The 21481-nt window shown below is 35.6% G+C and overlaps 2 protein-coding genes across 3 annotated transcripts in view; one reads left to right on the forward strand and one right to left on the reverse strand.

The window, feature by feature from the left end:
• Positions 1–2652, reverse strand: part of LOC125241291 (serine/threonine-protein kinase Pak) — a 28318-nt gene extending 25666 nt beyond the window's left edge. Inside the window, exon 1 of the mRNA XM_048149692.1 lies at positions 2484–2652. The gene's annotated coding sequence lies outside the window, so the exon portion shown is untranslated. The remainder of the gene's footprint in view (positions 1–2483) is intronic.
• Positions 2653–5624: 2972 nt separating this feature from the next.
• Positions 5625–21481, forward strand: part of LOC125240999 (GRIP and coiled-coil domain-containing protein 2-like) — a 30353-nt gene continuing 14496 nt past the window's right edge. The window contains exons 1-12 of one of the 2 annotated variants that reach the window (XM_048149255.1): positions 5625–5635; positions 6538–6652; positions 7246–7689; positions 9920–11569; positions 11659–11755; positions 11844–12133; positions 12329–12519; positions 12637–13053; positions 13215–13342; positions 13725–13890; positions 15625–15843; positions 20204–20406. In XM_048149255.1, the coding sequence (XP_048005212.1) occupies positions 6538–6652; positions 7246–7689; positions 9920–11569; positions 11659–11755; positions 11844–12133; positions 12329–12519; positions 12637–13053; positions 13215–13342; positions 13725–13890; positions 15625–15843; positions 20204–20406 (3920 nt within the window). In that variant the 5' untranslated portion in view covers positions 5625–5635. Of the gene's footprint in view, positions 5636–5767; positions 5954–6537; positions 6653–7245; positions 7690–9919; positions 11570–11658; positions 11756–11843; positions 12134–12328; positions 12520–12636; positions 13054–13214; positions 13343–13724; positions 13891–15624; positions 15844–20203; positions 20407–21481 lie in introns of those variants that run through there. The other variant, XM_048149254.1, reaches the window with a different exon arrangement.

Consider the following 21481-nt stretch of genomic DNA (forward strand, 5'->3'; position numbering starts at 1 on the left):
ATCACGTGAAATACTACTTCAATATCTTTTGATGTAATTACATCACTATTATTAACTTTACCAAATTTGCTAAAGCCTAAATAAAAGTGCCTTGAGATTAGTGATGCGCAAGTTGCGGAAACTTACCAAAAAAAGCTTAAATTTCTTGAAAAATTCACGAAAATTAGAGGGGATTTAAACTTATGAAATGGAAAGTTTCTATCCATACAATTGCCCATACAAAGTATAGAAAGTTTCCGAAGTTTTCCTATGTGAAAATCTCAGAATTTTGGAAAGTTTCGGTCGGCACATCAGTGCTTGAGATAGATTAGGTAATAGGAAACAGTATATTAAAAAAGTAAAAAAAAAAAGATTCCTTTTTGTGGAAAATTATTTTATCCTAAACATTACTTATAGAAATATTATATTAGGAAATCATAATAATATTTTTAAAGTCGCTTTGCATAATATATCATATGAATCACTTTTTCAATTAGAGTAGGTATTACATGGCTATGCAGATAATAAATTGGTAGTAGCATTGCAAGGGATTCACTTAAGTCCAATCTCACCAACCACCCATAAGCTCATAACAACTGCTCCACATTAGTTAACAGAGTCCTAGATACAATTTCTCATATAATAAAGTTGATCAGTGCAGTACAGCAACCTTTATCCACTGTCCTGAGTCCATAAATTTACTATGCTCTATAATGGCATCTTAAACATCAAAAAAGCATTTTTCACATAGTAACAATTAGGAAGATTTATTATATGATAATTAATTTAAAATTTGAGGTGATTTTTATAAAAGTTTATTTAACATTTGTGTCTTGATATGTGATCAGAAATATATTTTTAGAGACTATGGGTTTCTAAATAGGCAGCAAAATAATTTTCTTACATGGCTTTCAAATAACAACTTCGCATCGCATTTTATAAATCTGTAAACATATTATGATAAAATAATTTGCTAGCTGTGTCCAAAAATAAATTTCTGTATATTGATATGTAAACATGGGGGACAAAAAGGCGATACTATGGTACATAAATCTCTTTATAACTAGACATAGGTACTTTCAAGTTGCATATATTTCAAATCAAATAGCATTTAAAAAAGGAGAAAAGATATATTAGCATATTTGTGCAACAAAACCTTTCACAATTATAATTATTGACCTGATGATTGATAACTTATAGTGTGTTAACATTCTGTACTGCATAAGTATGACACATGGCAACCACACATTGATAATCTCTTTCAAATTTAGTATGACACTAAAAGGATAACATAGCAATTTAGGTGATTATTGGTCCACAAAACGAATGACTTAAGACAGTAGGATACAACTATGTGCAATCTTTCATCCCTAAACATACATACATAAAATCACACCTTCGTTCCAAATGGGATAGGCACAGCACATCCTTATATGTATACATATATCATTGTTATATTATATTTTTATCTCATGCTTATGTTTTTTCAGTAAACTATTTTTAAAGAACAAAGATCTATAAAAAGCTGTTAAAAAATAAAAAAGAACAAATATGTGACATTTTCAAATAAAATGTCATTTCATATCTAGAAACAAATTACCTGTTATAGCTCCTTTTACTTAAAGGACAGTTTGTTTCTGTTCACTTATAACTCGGCACATATTATCGATGTTCAGTGAACAAGGCATCCCAACTGTTTGAAAGTTTATATTGGACACAAAAAAGTCACCAAAGGATTATTATAATTTATGAATTTGCAGGCCAATTGAGATGCTACCATGGAATGCTAGTGGATTGGTATTCATATGTTAAATATATTAGTTTTAAAAATATTTAAAGTGGGTACCTTATGTGTCAAGTTGATATAACATTCAAAATGTTTCTATATTTGTTTTGCTCAGTAAATATAGTACCTATTTTATTTATTTATATTATGATCACTTGATTACTTGTTAAAATAGGAAAGAAGTAGGTTACATTTATATTTAATAATTAGCTTAAAGGTGCAAATAAAGAAAAAACAGTCCTAATTAGATAAAATTACTCTTTCAACAATAATCTATAAAAGTGCCCACTTCTGAGCACAATAATAACAAATGAAATTTTGCCCTTTACAAGACCGACACTTGTACCATATCTAGTTCTGATTAATTCAATCTGGTGACTACTTTTAGATGTGGTTCATATGGATAAGAATATTAATAATTCGCTAGCAGAGTTACCACAAACGAGACCATTTTCATACTTTGGTGAAGTGTAAATCTATTTAGGCGTTGTAACTGCTCATATTCATGTTTGGACAGATAGTAAATTGAAAGCAGACTGTACCAGGACATTACAGCAAGTTGACTAGATATTTGTTATTGTTTCCAATATTTGCCAGTTTTGCCCCATAATCGATGAATTCTAATCACATCAATAATTTACTAATATAGGCGCCCAAGACATTACCGACAAAATTAATGATCTCTTATAATGCCTGGAAGACATTTCATTTCACGTACCTGGAAATGTATCTGGATAAATAAATACTCGGAGACAGACCGAAGTCACATTTCAAGTAATCACGACACTAAAATATTAAAGACAAAGATAATCTATAATTCAGCGAAACCATCTATAATATGAATGTAGGCTTATTTCAATAGTTAGAACTAAGGCAGCAATGACTGGAGAAGCCGCCATTACTTTCAATTCCAAGACCATCACACATTTTCTTTCTTTTACGCTAGTGATGTAACCACCAGTGTATAAAATAAATAAATTTATTATTCACTGCTTGAACATTGTTATCCTCTATAAATTCCTGGTATATTTTTTTCTAATTTATTAATATTAATTATAGAAAATAACTAAAATGAAAGAGGGGCAAAGTGTAAAGCTAGGAACATACTACGCGGACGTCCGTCGTAAAACGACCGCGACCGCGACCTATCAGTGTGCACGGAACAAAACATCCAGAGAGCCAGATTTCGATCGGACGTCCGTGCGCTCAAGGCCACGTCCGCGTCCGTCGACCGATAGTTTGCACGGTTATGTGTATTTCCATTGTCCAGATTCCCGTCCGCGGTCGATTCACGACGGACGTCCGCGTAGTGTGTTCCTAGCTTAAAGCTAGGAACATACTACGCGGACGTCCGTCGTAAAACGACCGCGACCGCGACCTATCAGTGTGCACGGAACAAAACATCCAGAGAGCCAGATTTCGATCGGACGTCCGTGCGCTCAAGGCTACGTCCGCGTCCGTCGACCGATAGTTTGCACGGTTATGTGTATTTCCATTGTCCAGATTCCCGTCCGCGGTTGATTCACGACGGACGTCCGCGTAGTGTGTTCCTAGCTTAAATGTCAAGTTAGGTACTAAGTAGGCTTGTGTAGGACATGTACTAATAGTAATAGTACAAAAGACACGATTCCCTGCACTATACTAGACCGAACTACTCCCAAATGATTCTGCTCTCTAGTACATTTAGTACACTCACACACGCGCAACAGAATGGGAGCGAAAGGAGCGAAGAGCCGAGGAGTGACAATGACAGCAAAGCGATCCGTGCGATCCGACCGAGTGCGCGCGAAAACGGCCGATCAGCTCTCGGTTGGTACGAGCGAGCGTTACTGTACGTCATATGCACAATTTGTCTTTCGCTCTCTCGGTGTACTACTGTCCTTCAATGTCCTAAAAGAACGAACTAGTATGCTTCGGAGATCGTACTAGTTGGGAGCTATCTTTTCAGTGAACAAGCAGGCACAACTCTAGTACTAAGTCAAGTGGGGTAACGTTAGAAAGAGCTCAAATTGTACTTTACAAAACTATCCCCCCCCCCCACACTTTATCTCCAAAGTTTACCAAAAACATTGGTTTTATGCTAAATATTACAGGAAACTTTTTTTTAATTACCTTTTCAGATTTTAACTTTCAAGTTAACCATTCTTGTGGATGTATATCGTTCTTGAATAAATACAAGTCGTACAATTTCGCGACGAGAAAATTGCCCAATTATATGTCAAAAGCAATTTGCTTGGTGGCTGTGGGATCCATGCGAGAAAAAATACGTGTTGATGATAGAGAAAATCCAATGCAAATTCACTGGTACTACGAATACTATCCAACTCTATATCTATCTCTGTGTGGAGTAAATGGTATGGTTGGTTTGGATATCCTCGAGATACCTACGCCGGAAGACTGCGATACTGCGCCACTATTGCTTGCTCTTGCACCACAGGGTAGACGATCCGGTTGCCTTTAGGAGGGTAAGTTTGTTTGTTTCAGACAACTTCACTAACGCGGTAGGACGCAAGGGGAGACGAACGCGTAATCTTTTTGCCATTTCCGCTGGTAAAACTTAAACCCGGCAAGCATGCAACGCACTTACGTCTCGAGCCTTTAGAGTACTAAATGAGTTCCTTTCGTGGATCTTGTATAACTGCTGATAACATGACAATCTTACAATAAAAATCAAACGTTTTAGTCGACATTCAACATTTGGAGTAATATATTTTTATTGTTATTGTATAAATCTTTATCTCATTAAATTGTAAATGATCATTAAATTTATTCAAATGTAACTTAAATGAGTTCCTTTCGTGGATCTTGTATAACTGCTGATAACATGACAATCTTACAATAAAAATCAAACGTTTTAGTCGACATTCAACATTTGGAGTAATATATTTTTATTGTTATTGTATAAATCTTTATCTCATTAAATTGTAAATGATCATTAAATTTATTCAAATGTAAGGCTTCCCACAGACAGTCTTAAAAATTCATAATCTTAAAAAAAACTTGTATGCAATCTGACAGTTCAAATCTGTCAGTGTCTTGTCAGTGTCAGTTTGAACTGTCAGATTGCATACAAGTTTTTTTTAAGATTATGAATTTTTAAGACTGTCTGTGGGAAGCCTAACTTGACTTGATTTAGTGCATCCAATCTAGTATTTATAATAATTGTATTAATTAACTTTACGTGACATTGTTAATTTTTAGAATAAGCACTATCTTGTAAGCATTTTGGGATCACCTGTAAGCCAACAAGAGTTGTTATTAAGTAAAAAAAAAGTTAGATGTGTATTTTAAGATATAGATCGACCCCTTTTTTAAATTAGAACTGACAAGAATGATGTTACATGTTATTACGATTTTCCTATTGTTCGCATAAATATTATAATATTAATAATGTACAATTTCCTTCTCGACCTGTTGCACTCATAAAATGCCAAATATGCCAAGTCAATATTTTTGCGCTGGCACAAAATACGTTTTATTTTTCTTCCTCTTGATCTTTAACCACACGTTGCTCATATAAATACAAAATACAAGTCAGAATTTATTATGACTCATCCCCGAAGGGTGGACAGCACTAGTTATCATAGACAATATCGTAACTTTTTTAAATTTTACAAAATGTATTTCTGGACTCTACAGACAATAGCGGTTTCAGATTGTGGATGGCGCTTATGAGATCCATCCGGCAGCAAGCTACTTTAGAGAGCTGATATTGGGTCTTAGCAAGAATGTCTTTCATATTATATTACATATTTCAAATATTGTAAACAACTCGTAAACAGCTGATATTTTGTGACAAGGACAACTACTCTTGTTTGGGCCCGTTGCTGTGGGCGTTGGCAATTTGGTGTGAGTGTGGACCTCCTAGCTGTGAGTATTATATTCTTTGGTGTGGGTGGACCTCGGACCAAGTGTGGACCCATTTTGCTACTATGTGTACTAGGCATTATAGGACGGTAGTTTCTAGTCTATGTTCATGAAGACGTCTGGTCTGACGTCTGACGTATCGTGAGTTCCGTCATCCTCATCCGTCATTTCGTGATATTGTCATAGTTTCCTGTAAATTTGGCTTATTCGTATTCTATTTATATTTATTATAATTGTTATTTAACTAAGTATACCTCGATTATGAATCGAAATAAATAAATCAAAATCATTATAAAAAATATGGACAACCCGGAATCTAAGGTAATTGAAATGTTTGATGTCTGTATTTACCAACCACCAATTGCCACGAATAATTTATTTTATCTTCTATTATTTAGTAATAGTAACTAACCTTGTATTTACAGTATGTTGGAGTGAGTATAATATGTGTGCGAACTATGTATAAAAATATTTATCGAGTACAGTAGCTATCTTATGCATAATTATAATGTTTATGATATTATTCTAGATGCTTCACAGTAAATAATAATTATACTATACATGTAATTAAAGCCTGTTACCAATAAACGTCAAAACTACTTTATAGCAGTGTTATTATATCTTTTTCTTGATGCAACCATCTTAGTACACATTTTTTTTACTGTGTGACCCTCATTGTCTGTATAGCTTTACAACTGGTAATGGCTAGGCAGCCAGCCTCCAAGAGGTTTGCGACCCACAGTTTGTTAACACTGATCTGACTGCCACAGTGAAGGTGACATTATAACAAAAATGCAAATATTATATGGGTACATATTACAAAACATTAAAAAAATATATATTTAAAATTATGTTCTTGTTCTGTAAAACAGGACCAATCATTGCAGAATTTCTACATTTTTCAGATGCAGCAAGATGTTTCTAAGAAAAATTCATTAGATGAACTCTCTAAAGAGGAACTGGTAACAAAATGTAAAAGCTTGCTTCTAATAGCTCAAAAAGCAAGGCATTCAAAGCAAGGTATGTATTATAAATAAAAGGTTAAAGACATCACATAATTGTTTCAAAAGTTGCAGAAAACCTACTCATGATAAACCTTTTTATTGGTTTGTCTTTCATTACACATAGGTGACATATAGGTGAAGATGTGTTTATCTATAAATAGTTTTCTCCTTACTACGAAAGAGTGTTCACTTTTTACTGAAAGCTTTAATAATATGAAAAGTTTATTTTGAGTTAAATACAAATATTTCATGACTTCATTCATTTCTAAAGAAGGGTACAAAGGGTGAAATTGATTGAAGGTTAAATAGATAGACCATTTCAAGTATGTTAAATTCTTATAATTTGTACCATTTAAAAAAAATGATCTTGTGTACATAAGTGTATGTACACAATGTTACATATATTCTACTTACATTTATTTTGTAATAATAGGTCCTGCAATATTAGATTAAGTAAGTAATATAAGAGACTTGCACCTGCAAACTGTTTATACAGTTTTGCAGGAAACTGTACTAGATTAAGACACAATATTATGTTTTGATAATTCAAATAAGTAAATATTAAAATTCAAATTTGGATCTATACAAATACATGTATAAACATTACAGAGCTTCAAACTCAAATAGACCAATATAAAGTAAAAGAAGTGGAATATGAAAACTCAAAGAAAAAATATGAGGAGAAAATTCACACCCTTGAAGAACTTGCAAATTCTCTTACTGATCAGAAACTCAACTACATAACAGACCTTGAGTCTGCTCAAAATAAATTGAAAGGTTTAAATCAACAGTGTATAAAGTCTGAGGAAGAACTAAAAATTCACAAAGCAGAGTTGATCATAAAAGAAAAGAAATATGCAGAAACCCTAGTCAAGTTATCTGACCTAGACAGTGAAAATATATCTTTAAAACGACAAAATACCAGACTTGTGGAGGAAAATGAGCAACTTCTTAACCAGCTATCTGAGTTAGAAGCAAGAATAGAAGAGTTCAATAATATTGGACTCCAGCAAAGAGAACAGTTAAAGGTGTTAGAAGAAAAACTCCAGTCAGGTAAATAAGAAACTGTCTATGATAAAGTAATCAACAATCCATAGATTGCAGATTGTAACTAAACAAATCATACATATTAACTTATTGCCATTATTATGCATCTCTTATTTGCCATATATTCCTAATAAATTTTAAAAGTTAGTCAAATCAATAATAAAGCGGGAAAGTCATAAAATCATTGAACATATAGTTAGATATAGTAGCAATTTGTCTTATCTCTGTCCCCCATCTGTTGCATCCCAAACTATGCATTATCCCTAATTTGATTATGGCACGGAGGCGTGCCCGGACTGCCTTAAATAATATGTCTCCCACTTTTTTATTTATTTATTGGAAACCGGTAAAGCATTTGACTAAAATCTCACCTGATGGATACATCAATAAAAAAAAAACCTGACTTTTTGTTAAGTACATTTTTTTTTTATTTTATCTTTTAAATATTTTTTTTTACCACATACGAGTTAGCGACACCTACTATATTTTTATATAATAATCGCCATTTTATACTCTATTACATATATTTTTATCAAAATTATTAGTTTGGATCAACAATGTCAAAATAAGTTATTTATATATTACTAGTATTACCCTTTAGTACGTTGCTCCTGGAAAGTGATGTATGAAAATTTTGGCATAATTAATGGAAGATTTTTTTTTAATTGGGATATGTAGATTATAGGCCGAAGTTATTTTTCATCAACCCTCCCACTCCTCCCCCTCTGCGTCACCCCTCTACCCCCCCTTAAAGAGCCGAATATGCGATTTTTCTCGATTTCTGACAAAACCGATGAAGATACAGAAAAAGCGTGTAGGAACGAAGTAATCCTTAATAAATTTACTACAAATTTCTCATAAACACTTTAGTGCTAGCACTTATAGTTTTCGCGCAATCCGTCACGAAAGTTGCTCCTTTCTGCAATTTTCTTTAAAGAATATTAAAGTGTTGTCCCAAAATGCTTACGAAATTTGTTTGATACGACTAAAATATTGTAAACTCATGACTATAATAAAATTAAGGGGATAAATCACTACCATGGTTGGGACTTGAACTCACGGCTTCCGGATAGAAACTCGAGGGCTCTACCAACTGAGCCACCAAAAGCTCATCCCTAGTTTCTAGCGAATCTTTCAGCTTTCTACTATATGAATCAGTGGTACCCCTAGCGTCATTTATCTATCATATCTATCAATCTAGAGGCCGTGAGTTCAAGTCCCGCCCATGGTAGTGATTTTTTTCCCCTGAAATTCATTCTGAGTTTATAATATTTTTGTACTATCAAACCGACGATTTCGTAAGCATTTAAGGAGAAAACTTATCATTCATTAAAGAAAATTGCAGAAAGGAGCAACTTTCGTGACGGATTGCGCGAAAACTATAAGTGCTAGCACTAAAATGTTTATAAGAGATTTGTAGTAAATTCATTAAGGATTACTTCATTCCTACACGCTTTTTCTGTATCTTCATCGGTTTTGTCAGAAATCGAGAAAACCGCATTTTCGGCTCTTTAAGGGGGGTAGAGGGGTGACGCAGAGGGGGAGGGGTGGGGAGGGTTGATGAAAAATAACTTCGGCCTATAATCTACATATCCCAATTTAAAAAAATCTTCCATTAATTATGCCAAAATTTTCATACATCACTTTCCAGGAGCAACGTACTAAAGGGTAAAACTAGTAATATATAAATAACTTATTTTGACATTGTTGATCCAAACTAATATTTTTGATAAAAATATATGTAATAGAGTATAAAATGGCGATTATTATATAAAAATATAGTAGGTGTCGCTAACTCGTATGTGGTAAAAAAAAAATATTTAAAACATAAATTAAAAAAAAATGTACTTAACAAAAAGTCAGGAAGTTAATTTTTTTTTTTATTGATGTATCCCTAATATATCTATAAAATATCCAAAGAACAACTCAATCGGATACGCGGTTTTAAAGAAAAAAATAAAAAACAAAATTTCTTTTTTTTAATTTTTTTCGTAAACGGAAACAGTTTGAGGCATAATATCCAGTAGTAGTACATGTAGTAACAATACGAATAATCCTGCATATCAATATTTCATATTTAGCCAGGGGCGATTTTACCATGGCAGTCCGGCCAGGCCCTTTAATAGTGGTCCTTAATTTTATAGTGTATTGCACCTAAATGAAAGGTGTTCTTTTGCGCATCTGAACTAGAGTTAAAATTCTGCAAAGAATAATATTTATACATTTTCCATTACAGAAAATGAATATGAAGCAACATTTAAAGAACTTAATGAGAAAATTGCTGATCTTGAAAGTAAACTGAAATCATCAGAAAATACTGATGAAGGTAAGAATAAAACAATTGAATATGAAAATAAGATAAAAGAGTTAACACAACTATATGAGAATGAAAAAAATATCCAAGAAAAATCTAGCATTAAGTTAAAAAGTTACAGGGAAAAATTTTCTAAATGTGCTGCTTGTATAAATCAACTCAAAAATTCGAGATTTATACTATCAAAAACTGTGAAAGAGTATTCTGAGAACATTCCTAAATGGCAAAATGACATTATCGCTGCTTCCGTCGTTTTAGATGGCCAGTTAAAAAAGCTTAATGAAGAAAATAATAGTTTAAAAAATAAGTTAGCCCTATTAGAGGAGCAATTAAAACAACAGACAAATGTAACAGACTGTAATTCTACGATATCTAATTTAAAAGATGAAGTCCAATCTTTAAGAAACCAAAACATCCATTTACAAAAACAAAAAGGTGACTTGGAACAAAATAATAATGATCTAACAAAACACTTGCAAGCTCTTGAAGATAGCATTCAAGATAGTGATAACATAAAACATGAACTGGAAAAACTAGGAGAAAAATATGAAGCTTTATTATTTAGGAATACAGAATTGGAGAAAAAAGAAACTAAGAATGCGGAACTTATAGACCAGTTACAAAAACAAAATACCAATAATGAAGTAATAGAACATTTGGAGTTGCAAATAAGAGCTTTGGAAAGCGAAAAATCTACTCTAGTCAAAGAAAAACTTAATGCTAGAGATATGTCTCTGGAATTAGAAGGGAAAAATAATATCCTGACCAATCAAGTTCAAAAGATGCAAAATGACATACATAATTTGAACTTAAAAGTCAATGAATTAAAGAAAGAGAACGAAATTTTACACGAACGCGCAAAATCTGAAAAAGATGGGCAAGTTAGTGTGTTAAAATGTCAAGTGGCAACTCTTCAAGAGCAGCATGATTTATTGAAACAAGAGTATGAAAGTATAGTCGACATAAATGGGTTACTAAAGGAAGAAGTTGAAACTCTGAAATTATCTCTGGAACAGCCGAAGGATGAGACTGACAATATGTCTGAATTAAATGTATCATTGCAAGCCGATATTGTGAAGTTGGAAACAAAATTGGCGGCCTACAAACAGGAAAACGCTACACTTATAGCCGAAGTTAAGGAATCGCGTTCGAAACTCAAAGAGTTTGATAGTTTAGTCGGTGAAAATGAAGATACAAAATTAAAACTTTCAAGTTATAAAACGGAAAACGCTGAATTACTAAACGAAATGAAAGAAATCAATCAAGTAATTAAAGAACGTGGAGAGAGTATATCTAAATTACAAAAAGCTATTGGTGAAATGGAGAGATTAATAGATACATTAGAAAAAGACAGGGATATGTCTAATAAGGAAAAAGAAGAACTTCGTAAATCAATAGAAGCGCTAGAACATGAATTAAGTAATGCAAAACAGAAAACCACAGAAGAGAATGACATAAGCCAGAAGTTATTGTCTGACAGAGAATCTGCAATAAAGAACTTGGCTGAAAAAGAAGCGATTATTTTGGCTTTAAGAGAAGAAATAGAAAAACTTAGACAACAATCTTGTTCGGGTGAATATAAGCATGTTAATATTTCTTTTTATTGTTATCCTTTTTTTTTTAATTATTTTACTGTAATCACTATGGTATTTATGTTTTAGCTGCAGACATAAGTAACGAAGATATGTCTACTTCAACGATATCTAAAGCGGAAGAGTATTCACGAATGCGCGACTTAGACGAAACTTTTGAGGAAAAGTAAGATTAAAGAAGCATTATGTACTAGTTTATTATTATAATTTAGTTTAATGGTTAACAAATTCATACTAACGAAAATTAATTACAGGTACACGAAACTTCGAATTTTTGCTTTAAAACTAAAAAAGAAATTGAATGAGACCATGATGCAATTGCAAAGTGCAGAAAAAGAAAAAGAGAAACTTATTAAGTTGCTCGATGAGACTTCCAAAACCGTGGTAGCCTCAAGTGATGAGGTCGATCACGGACACGCAAAGCAGGCGCAGCAGGAACAAAAAAATCAGGCTCTTGTATCGGAACTCGAGAATAAAGTGCAAAGCCTCACTCTCTCTGTTCAGTCTATGGAATCATCTGCTAGTGAATTACAACTACTTAAAGGTAATATTTATTATACAATATTATTATTAACGCAACTGGATGTAAACTTGTGATGCGTTTAAAGCGGTTACGTGTTCATGGTTTTCGGATCTCGTATGTCGGTATTTCCCTATTGATGGTGTTATTATTAATAATATCCGTAGTTACGATTTGCTAATGCAGATCAAATAAATTTTGACTCTTTATTGGTTTTAGGAGAACTTGCAAGTGTAAACCAGAGGTTAGAAGCTGAAATAGAGGCTCACAAATCTACAAAGGAAAGCCTAGACAAAGCTCGTCGCGATGTTAAGAAAAAAGATGTTCTCAGCTTAGAAATGGAAGATTACGAGAAATCTATGAAGGACCTAACCTCAAAGATGCAGGAAAACAAGAAAAAAATAGTCCAGGTAATGTATTAACTTGTTTCTTCAAATGCTTTCAGGGTTTATTGTGGATGGATATTTTCATGCCAATTCTTATTTCTAATTGAGTCCGTCTTATTTCCCTTATTTTCTTATATTCAGATGGAGTCTACAATCGATACGCAAGAAGGGACTATCGCTTCTATGAAAGTACAGATTAATTTGTTAGAAGAACAAATAAAAGCTGAGGAAACACAGAACCGGTTGCTCCGAGAGGAGTTGCAGAATGCTATCGACGAGTTAAAAGAAAAGAATGAAGTCATTCAAGCAAAAAAGAACATCATTTCAAAACTAGAGCAAGAAGTCGAAGATGAGAAGCGGAAAAATGAAGAATCCAGCCTTGAGACTACTTCTTTACTGAGTGAGAAAGAAAAGATTATCATCAGTCTCGGGCAAGACAAGGCGGAATTGAATAACAAAATGAAACGAATCGAGTTCAAGTGCGCTGAACTGAATGACCAATTGAATATCACGAAAATTGAGTTGGAGGACTTAAAAACTGAACATGCTAGTTATAAGGTAAGACATTTTTCTGTAACGTTAAATAAATTAATTTAGAACGTAATCCTATTATTTTTTCGATTTTATGGGAACATTGCAGTCTGAACCGCGGGCACATAATTATGCCAGCGGAGTATACAATGGTCTTGCTAATGTACAAAATTAAATTGTTGACCCAGGTTAGAGCTCAAGCTGTGCTGCGCCAGAACCAGACAGTAGATCACAGCCAGGAGGAGCGGCTGAAGGAAGAAGCCGCGGCGTTTAAGGCTCACATCGAAACACTTTCCTCTAAACTGGCGACAGTAGAGTAAGCAACAATATATTTTTGGAAATTTTCAAGTGTTAACTGGAAAAGTCGTAAGAAAGTGCCAAGGCGTCACGCGCAGATGTTTTTCTAAAGAAGGTCAATCGAAGCCACAGCTAACTAAGTACTACAATGAAAAATGTGTGCGTTTAAATTCTGTACCTAGTCTAACCGAATACCCCAGACCCACAAAATGAAACATAACAGCATAGTCATCCCTCGTTATTCCATAATATTATCTGTTTGTCATCGCGCGGCAAACTTCAACCGAGGAAAACGCGCGCATTGCCTCAGTTTAGGCACGTCTGCATTGGCCGTTTGTCGGGTTGGGAAATTGGCTCGATCTGTAATAAGGTAATTGACAAGGAGTGGTTATTGATTTCAGGTCGCAGTGCTCCGCTGCCGAGGAGGAGGCAGCGGCGGCGCGGCGGCGCGCGACCGAGGCGGCGGGCGAGCTGGCGCGCGCGCAGCAGCGGGCCGCGAGGCTGCACGCCGACCTCGCGCGCCTCTCGCAGCAGCTTGACACCGAGCGGGCGCACCATAAGCTACAAGTAAGCTGGAACAAATTATGGGACGCGTCCGACGGTCGCGGCTGACGACCGCGACTGATAAGTGTGCACAGTCTTCGGGACGTGGCTTGCGGCTGACAAAAACATCCAGCGCGCCAGATTTCTGCCGGACGTCCGAGCTAGGCTTGTGCCGTTTCGTTCGTTGATCGGAGCGCTCCGATCTCGTTCAATCGCTCCCACGAACTAGTTCGCTCTTTTAGGTCTTTCGCTCATTTAGTTCAGCCAGACCAGCGACCACTGCGGTCGGAAAGATCAGAACGAATGGGACCAAATAGTGTCAAAATGATACGAATAGTCCACAGATAGTAACATTCCGGGCCCAAAGGATGTAAGTAACCGAAGTTTAATATGAAAACTTGACGTTTTTTTGTTGCTCTGCTAATTACCTCTCGCTCTCGGTCGGCGCAGTCACACACTCGTTCTCGATCCAAACCGCTCGCGCTCGCCGATCCTATACTGAACTAAATGAGCAAAGACCGAATCTCAGAGCCTGAAAAGATTCAGTTCATTTCGGTCATTGATGGGATTTTATTCCTAACAGTTCATAGTTCGTGAACGACACAAGCCTAGTCCGAGCTCTCAAGGCCAAGTTCACGGCTTACGTCCGATAGTTTGCACAATTCAGTGTCTATTCATTATCTCGATGGCGTCTTCACGGGTTACTTACTTCCTATATCTCTAATGGTGGCTTCCGGTGGCTTCCTATCTCATCTTGGATTTCGGGGGCAGTAAGTTACTCATGTCTACTTCTGCCTCCGCTTGCAATTTCGGAGGCGTATCTATGCTTTAAATCCACATCCAAATCACTTTTGTCCGAACTCATTTTGAAATTTGAAAAAGCTCTTGATAAAATATTTGATAAATCCGAGCAAACATATATTTTTATTTAATTTCCGCGCTTAAACTTTTATTAAAATCTGTTTGAGGTAACGTTTTAAACGGTGACATTCAAATTCCGCGCCAAACTTTTTTTAAATATGTTTGAGATAACATTTCAACCGGTGACATTTACTGTATTATAGTCTGGCAAAAAGAGTAGAAATTAATAGGGAGCGCCACCGTCTATGTAAATCGTTTTGTATGTTTTTTTTTCTGATGATGACGTTGTCCTTTTAAGTATTATTTCATTCTGCGGCGTTGTGTTAAACTACTTATGACAAAATTACTGAAGACGAGGCCGCATGGCCTATGGTCATAGCCTGTCCGGAAGGATGAATAAAAAAAAATCTGTGGCGTTGTGTCAGAATTTGACGTTTAGAAACAAATGCCTCGAGCATTGCTGGCTTAGGTCACACCTCGGACACTGGCGATCAAATATATGAAAGAGGCGCGTTCCTAGCACACAGTCTAAGCTCGTGTAGGTGAACGCGTACTATGCTTGCGTGAGTGAAATGTGACAGGCCGACTGTTCGCGTTTTTGACAGGCGGTAACTGTGAGGTAACCGAGAGGGAGTGGGCGGCACTTACAGCGGGGAGCGAGAGTGGCCATACTGTACGATAGTACTCTTTATTATACTGTGCTTAGGTGTAGTCACAGACCTATTAAATATAGTGAGGAAATTACTATGAAATTCCATTACATATCATCCTCACTCAACGAACCATACGTAGTACTTCCCGACCTAATTTGAAGACTTTGAAGTACGTAATGACAGCATTTCATTGCAAGTTTGAGAAAAAAAAATCCTATATAATGTATGTATATCCATTATTCAGGTATCAACTCTTACACAATGCTACAAAACGCAAATGGCGGACATGGAGGCGCGGCACCACAAGGAGTGTGACGAGCTGCGCAACCAGCTGACGATCGCGCAGGAGACCGTGGCCCCGGCCGACCTCGACAACCGCACCTTCGTGCCCGTCGCGCCCAAGGAGGACAGCGACACAGAACTGGACATCAACGTGTCCATGATACCGAGGGAGGAGGGAGAGGTGAGTTCATAACTGGCCCAATTTTGATAGACATATTCCGTGGAGTCAGAGATTATGGATTTAGTAGATATGTCCACCCCATACAAAAAAATGCGACCGCCTAAAAGCACGGCAAATCTAGATGGCGTTACTACAAATTTCTTGTTGCCTTGAGATCACTGTTAGATGGCGTTAAGTGTCACTTTTGAGACATAAATCTTTAAAAGAATATAATGAATTTTAGGACTCGTAACGCCATGCATGTACTAGATTGAAAGTTAGTTAATATTTCGCCACCATTTCTATCGCTTAAATAGCTCAGTTATAGTAGCGTAAGACGATGGACGCGGCCCTGACGTCGTGGGTTCGATCCTCGGTAGTGAAAATCTTTTTTTCTTTTTTTTTAATATTTTATACCCTTTTCAACCATCTCCTTTTAAATAGTGATTTTTTTAAATATTAGATTCACAACCCATTTCATTGAAATTTTGTTAGACACATGTAATGCAATAAGTTTAAAAATTGTCTTTCAGTATTAGTATTGATGGAAGGTAACCTAAGGTTCAACATCGTACCCATCGTACCTACTAACAGCAATACTCTGTCTTAACTAACCATAGACGTTATGCTCTTGTAATAAGGATTACAAATGTACAGTGACAGTTGTCCAGTTGCATGTACCACATTGAAAGTTAGTCTAGATATATTAATATCGACAATTACAAACCGTCAGCAGATGTTGCTTTATAATATAATTAATAAATAAAGATTTTTTTGAGTGTAGGTGGATATTGTCGATTTTGGTTTCGCTCAAGAACCTTTGCGAATACGTTACAGACTAAGGTGTAAATTATCTACGCATTTTGTTATGAAAAACGATACAATATACGGCTTAAACAATACGCGGAATATAAATACATAACAAAAATTGCCTTGTGTTGCTTAATTCCGTGATTCAATATATGTATGTATTTACAAAAGCTTTGCCGCCATCCACGTCTTACTCAGCTTTAACATAAGACTGAAAATCACTTAAATTTTTTTCTTTAGAGTCAAAATCTTTTTACTATTTTTACAATGAATGAATGACAAGTCTAGCTAGGAGGTTTTCCACGAACACCAGAGTTTGCGCTATGTGGCTATATATGTCACTCTATATGCCTGGATAGGAGTAAAAGAGAAAGATGTCCGCAATGTGTTAACCCAGGTGACAGCAGTAAGCCCTCAGTACTAGTACTGTCACTGGCTGTCATGGCCAACCTACTGCGTTTCGATACTGGTAAAATATCGAAGTATCATTCATTATGTTCTTTTTGTATTTAGGTTATTAATTATATACGAATATCAAAATATCAAAATGATGATAATTGATGAATATCAAGATGATTTTTAGTTTAAAGCAAGAAGATAAAAATATTTTCAGAAATATGTACCTACTCTTTTTATATAACAAAACGCATCCATCAGTCAAGCGCCGTATAGCCATCATCTTCTATTTCTGAATTGATTTTTAATAATAATTTACTAAGGTCTAAATCAGTTTACGACCAAACTAGAGTTATGCGACGTTGCAGTCAGCAGTCTGGCAACGTTGCATTTTGAAGTAACAAAACATTTAATATTCATTCAATTTGTCGTGAAGTCTTCATGACTTACTACTCATATTATACCTATAAGTTACCTAATTTCGTCACTCTGATTAAGTAGAAGTTTGGTGTGGCGGTCAAAGATACTGCTTTTTAGCTGCGATAACTTGAGCAGCAGACGAGGTTCGAATCTCACCGGGGAGACCTTGCTTTTTTGTGAATCTTTTTTTATTTTTTTATTTAATACTTTGTGTTTGATTTATTTTTATTCATTATATTTGATGGGAAAATAAGTACTAATATTTCATATCTCAGGTTTGACATGTTTTTACACCCCGAACTACCAATATTCCATGTTTTATCAATCTGGACCAACACTTAGTATGGTAATGAAAAAACTTTTCAAAGAATTTGGTGAATAAAATTGGCCTATTAATATAATTATTGTTTTATTCCCCAATAATATACAATATCTATCATTTTGACAACTTTAGTCTCATTCTGATCATAGTGCCGTCTGACTCTGTCGTGCTGAAATTATGTAGTTGTTTGTGGTAAAACATTTTTATACTACTAAAAATGAAATAATCAGAAAGTAATACTTCCGTCTTAGTGCGTTATCACATTATCCGATCCGGTATCAGATGTAGGACCGATATCGATATCCAATATATTTAAGCCGCTATCTTTGATTTTTGCCTTTAAAATTCTTCCTTCATCCGATATCGCGGATAGGATAATGTGAAAACGCACTTAGAGTTGTAATATTTTACCTAGCATATTTTGGTTTTACTGGAATGTACGTTCAAGATAATTCAGAATTATCGTTAAAACTTATGCAAAAAAAATCATACATACAACATACATACAATCACGCCTGTATCCCATAAAGGGGTAGGCAGAGCACATGAACTACTCAAGTTTCAGTGCCACTCTTGGCAAAAAGGGATTGAAAGAAAACGAAAATTGTGATTGTGTGTGTGAATTGTGTGTGAAAATTGTGTGAAAATTGTGAAAAAAAAATCAAAAACTATAAAATTAAAATAAAACACAAAAAAACTGTTATCTTCACTTTGTGTCTCTCCGCCGGGATTCGAACCCGTGATCTCTGGATTGAAAACCAAACCAACTACAACCGTGACCATAACGTGTCTTTACAATTGGCCCGAAATTCGCCATCATCTAGCTTTCACTAATGTGTCAGGCGTTTCGATGTTCCTGCTGAAAAGTAAATGCTTAAGTTAGTAAGTTGCACCTGTCAAATGATTGAAGAGAAAAACGTGAGACGGATGTATGGGATGACAAGTCTGTACTGTATTGAAAAGGTGCAGGGTGCAAAGCGGGTGGAGGGGGTAACTAAAAGGATCACAGCCAGCGCTCACTATGGCCAAAATTGACATTCCTGTCACTGACTTACGCTGTCAAATCCATATTGCAGTAAACATTTTCGAGATAAATTTAATATGGGCCTAGTAAAATTTGTTATGGTGAATTGTAATAACACCAAGAAAAATAGCGACTAAATTCTAGCTATTTCCAAGACTGTGGTGGAAACGAAACCACCGTTTAAGTGAATAATTGCCGTAAGAAGAAAAGTGTCATCTAACCTCTGATTATTTAAAGTGCATAATCATTTGTTACAAGTATTGAATTTACGGTGAATTTATAATGCAAACTTTATTGGAGGTAGAAAAGCCGATGTGGGAGCCAATCCCAGTTACGAGTATGTTCCAAAATCATTTGAGTTGTTCCCTCATGTCTGCTCCTGTGTACAAATCGAAACAGATTGACAAAAATGCGTAAACATCGAAGTTTCAATGGGATGAAGGAGCACGAAAACAAGAAAAGCAGAAGCAGGACATCCACTAAAGGCTTATCACATTTTAAATAAATTTCCTGAGAACTTATTTCATCGCATTGATGACTATATATTTGTTGTGATATGGTAAACCTCTAATATTTTCAAGTAAATGAAACAAGTTTTTGTAACGTATATTATAATTAAAAGTTATTATAGCTAGTTTCTTTTTATTTTACTATAAACCCTGTACCCTGTCCCTGAATGATATACAATAGTACCTACAGTTAGCCTATGAAAATGACATATCAACAATTTCAAAAACCAATGATTTATTTATACTTTATTGCACATAAGTTCAAATGGTGGAATAATGTCTTCAATCTCTAGAAAATTCCCAGCTAGAACCAATTTCTTGCCTTTATTTATTGACCGATATCGCATATAAATTATGTTTAAGTCGCCATCTTTGATTTTCGCCTTTGAAATCCTTCCTACATCCGATATCGCGGATCGGGTATAATGTGAAAACGCACTTAAGGTTGTAATATTTTGCCTATTCTGGAATGTACGTTCAAAATAATTAAGAATTATCGTGACGTGGAGTGAAGAAGCGTCGTAACAAAACAAAGAAAAAAAAACCTAAATATCTCGACTTATCATGCCGGTGGTGGACCAAATATTATAGACTAAAATATTTACTTATTAGCCGGATCCACACTGGCCGCACGCCTTACGAGGAAAACGTCCGTGCTCATGCGCGTACGTTTGCCTCGCCTGAGCAAATTGGCTAGGCGCCATCATGCCTACCCTTGGTCAGCTGTTCAAAATAGCTTTGCACATATTTATTTCCGTGGCACACAATGCGTGGTTTCCGCATTTTCTTTTGTACAAGGGTTAAAAAGGAAAATAAATCATTCATATTTCACGGCAATATATATGTGCTCTCGTGCAGAAGTTTAATGTTGCTTTTTAGTAATGATAAGTGTTTGTTCAGGGGTCAGAGTCGGCGCCATCGCCGCCGCCATCAAAGTACAAAGCCGAAGGAGCGAAGGCCGGCACGCGGTCGCCGGTGCCGCTGGAGCGGCTGCTGGAGGAGGGCGTGCCGGAGGACGAGGCCTCCGACGCCGCCGCCCTCGGCCTCACGCCCGACCAGGAGATCCTGGACCTGCGCCGCAAGCTGCTATCGCAGCAACAGAGGTCGGTGGCTTCTGGTTATAGCATGAAACATTGGACTAGATCGGACGATGCGCCGTCCGATACAGCAACCTTCAGTCTTACGCTGTGAACCTTTAAAAACCTCCGTGAACAGTCATATACACAGACCGGTGACGCATTTTACTTATAGTTTTATTAGGCGCAAGCTATTTTCGACGAACAAACATTTTTTTTAATTTAACCCTTTGTCTGTGTCTGTCAATAAAAAAATTACTTTGATATACATTTTTAAAGTCCAACGCCTTATGTTAGGATCCTTATCAAACACAGATGAAGGGTTAAGTAGGTACCAAGCAGATAGTTATCTAATCAGCACGGATTTTTACGACCGAAGAATCGCAGAACGTACCGATTACTTTAACACACATAGAGATAAAGAGTTTCACAGAAGGTTTCGATTAGAAAAACACAGTGTCGCATTTTTATTGAATAAAATCAAACACAGATTGCAATAGGTACGTAAATCCCAATATCAGGTAAGTAAAGACGTTTTCACCACACCAACTGGTAAAGGCTTACTTTGCTGATTTCATTTAGTTTGATGTTTTAGGTATAGTCAGTATTTTGTTCGTGTTGGTGTGGTGAGAAATTTTGTGTTTCTCTACTACCTATATTTTGTGTTTCGCCTGCTCGGGTATCAATATTGGCACGTTCGGTTAAACAACAATTTTGGCCCCTTGTAAAACAAATAACTATTGTTTTCTGGAACCTACCATATTGAATATAAGTACCTACTCGTATGTTTGTTATGAGTAGGTAAAATACAAACCTACTATTTTATTTTCAGTGAAGCCTTGTCACCTATGAATCAATTACCATGCACACTACGATATTTTGCCACTGGAAGTCAACTTGTGACTTGCGGAGATTTCATTGGTGTGCACGAATCGACCGCATGTAGAACAATTCATAAAGTAACAGATGTCATAGAGATTAGCTTAATCAAGTTAAAGTTATTAAATAACGGTCTATCGTTGCAATTATAATAAGGCCTTATGTAAGAACTTTCAGGGTGTAATTTCGATTTTCGATGCGCTTATTAAATCTAACATTCAAT

Source organism: Leguminivora glycinivorella, chromosome Z, assembly GCF_023078275.1.
Source record: "Leguminivora glycinivorella isolate SPB_JAAS2020 chromosome Z, LegGlyc_1.1, whole genome shotgun sequence".
In the NCBI taxonomy this organism is placed as follows: Eukaryota; Metazoa; Arthropoda; class Insecta; order Lepidoptera; family Tortricidae; genus Leguminivora; species Leguminivora glycinivorella.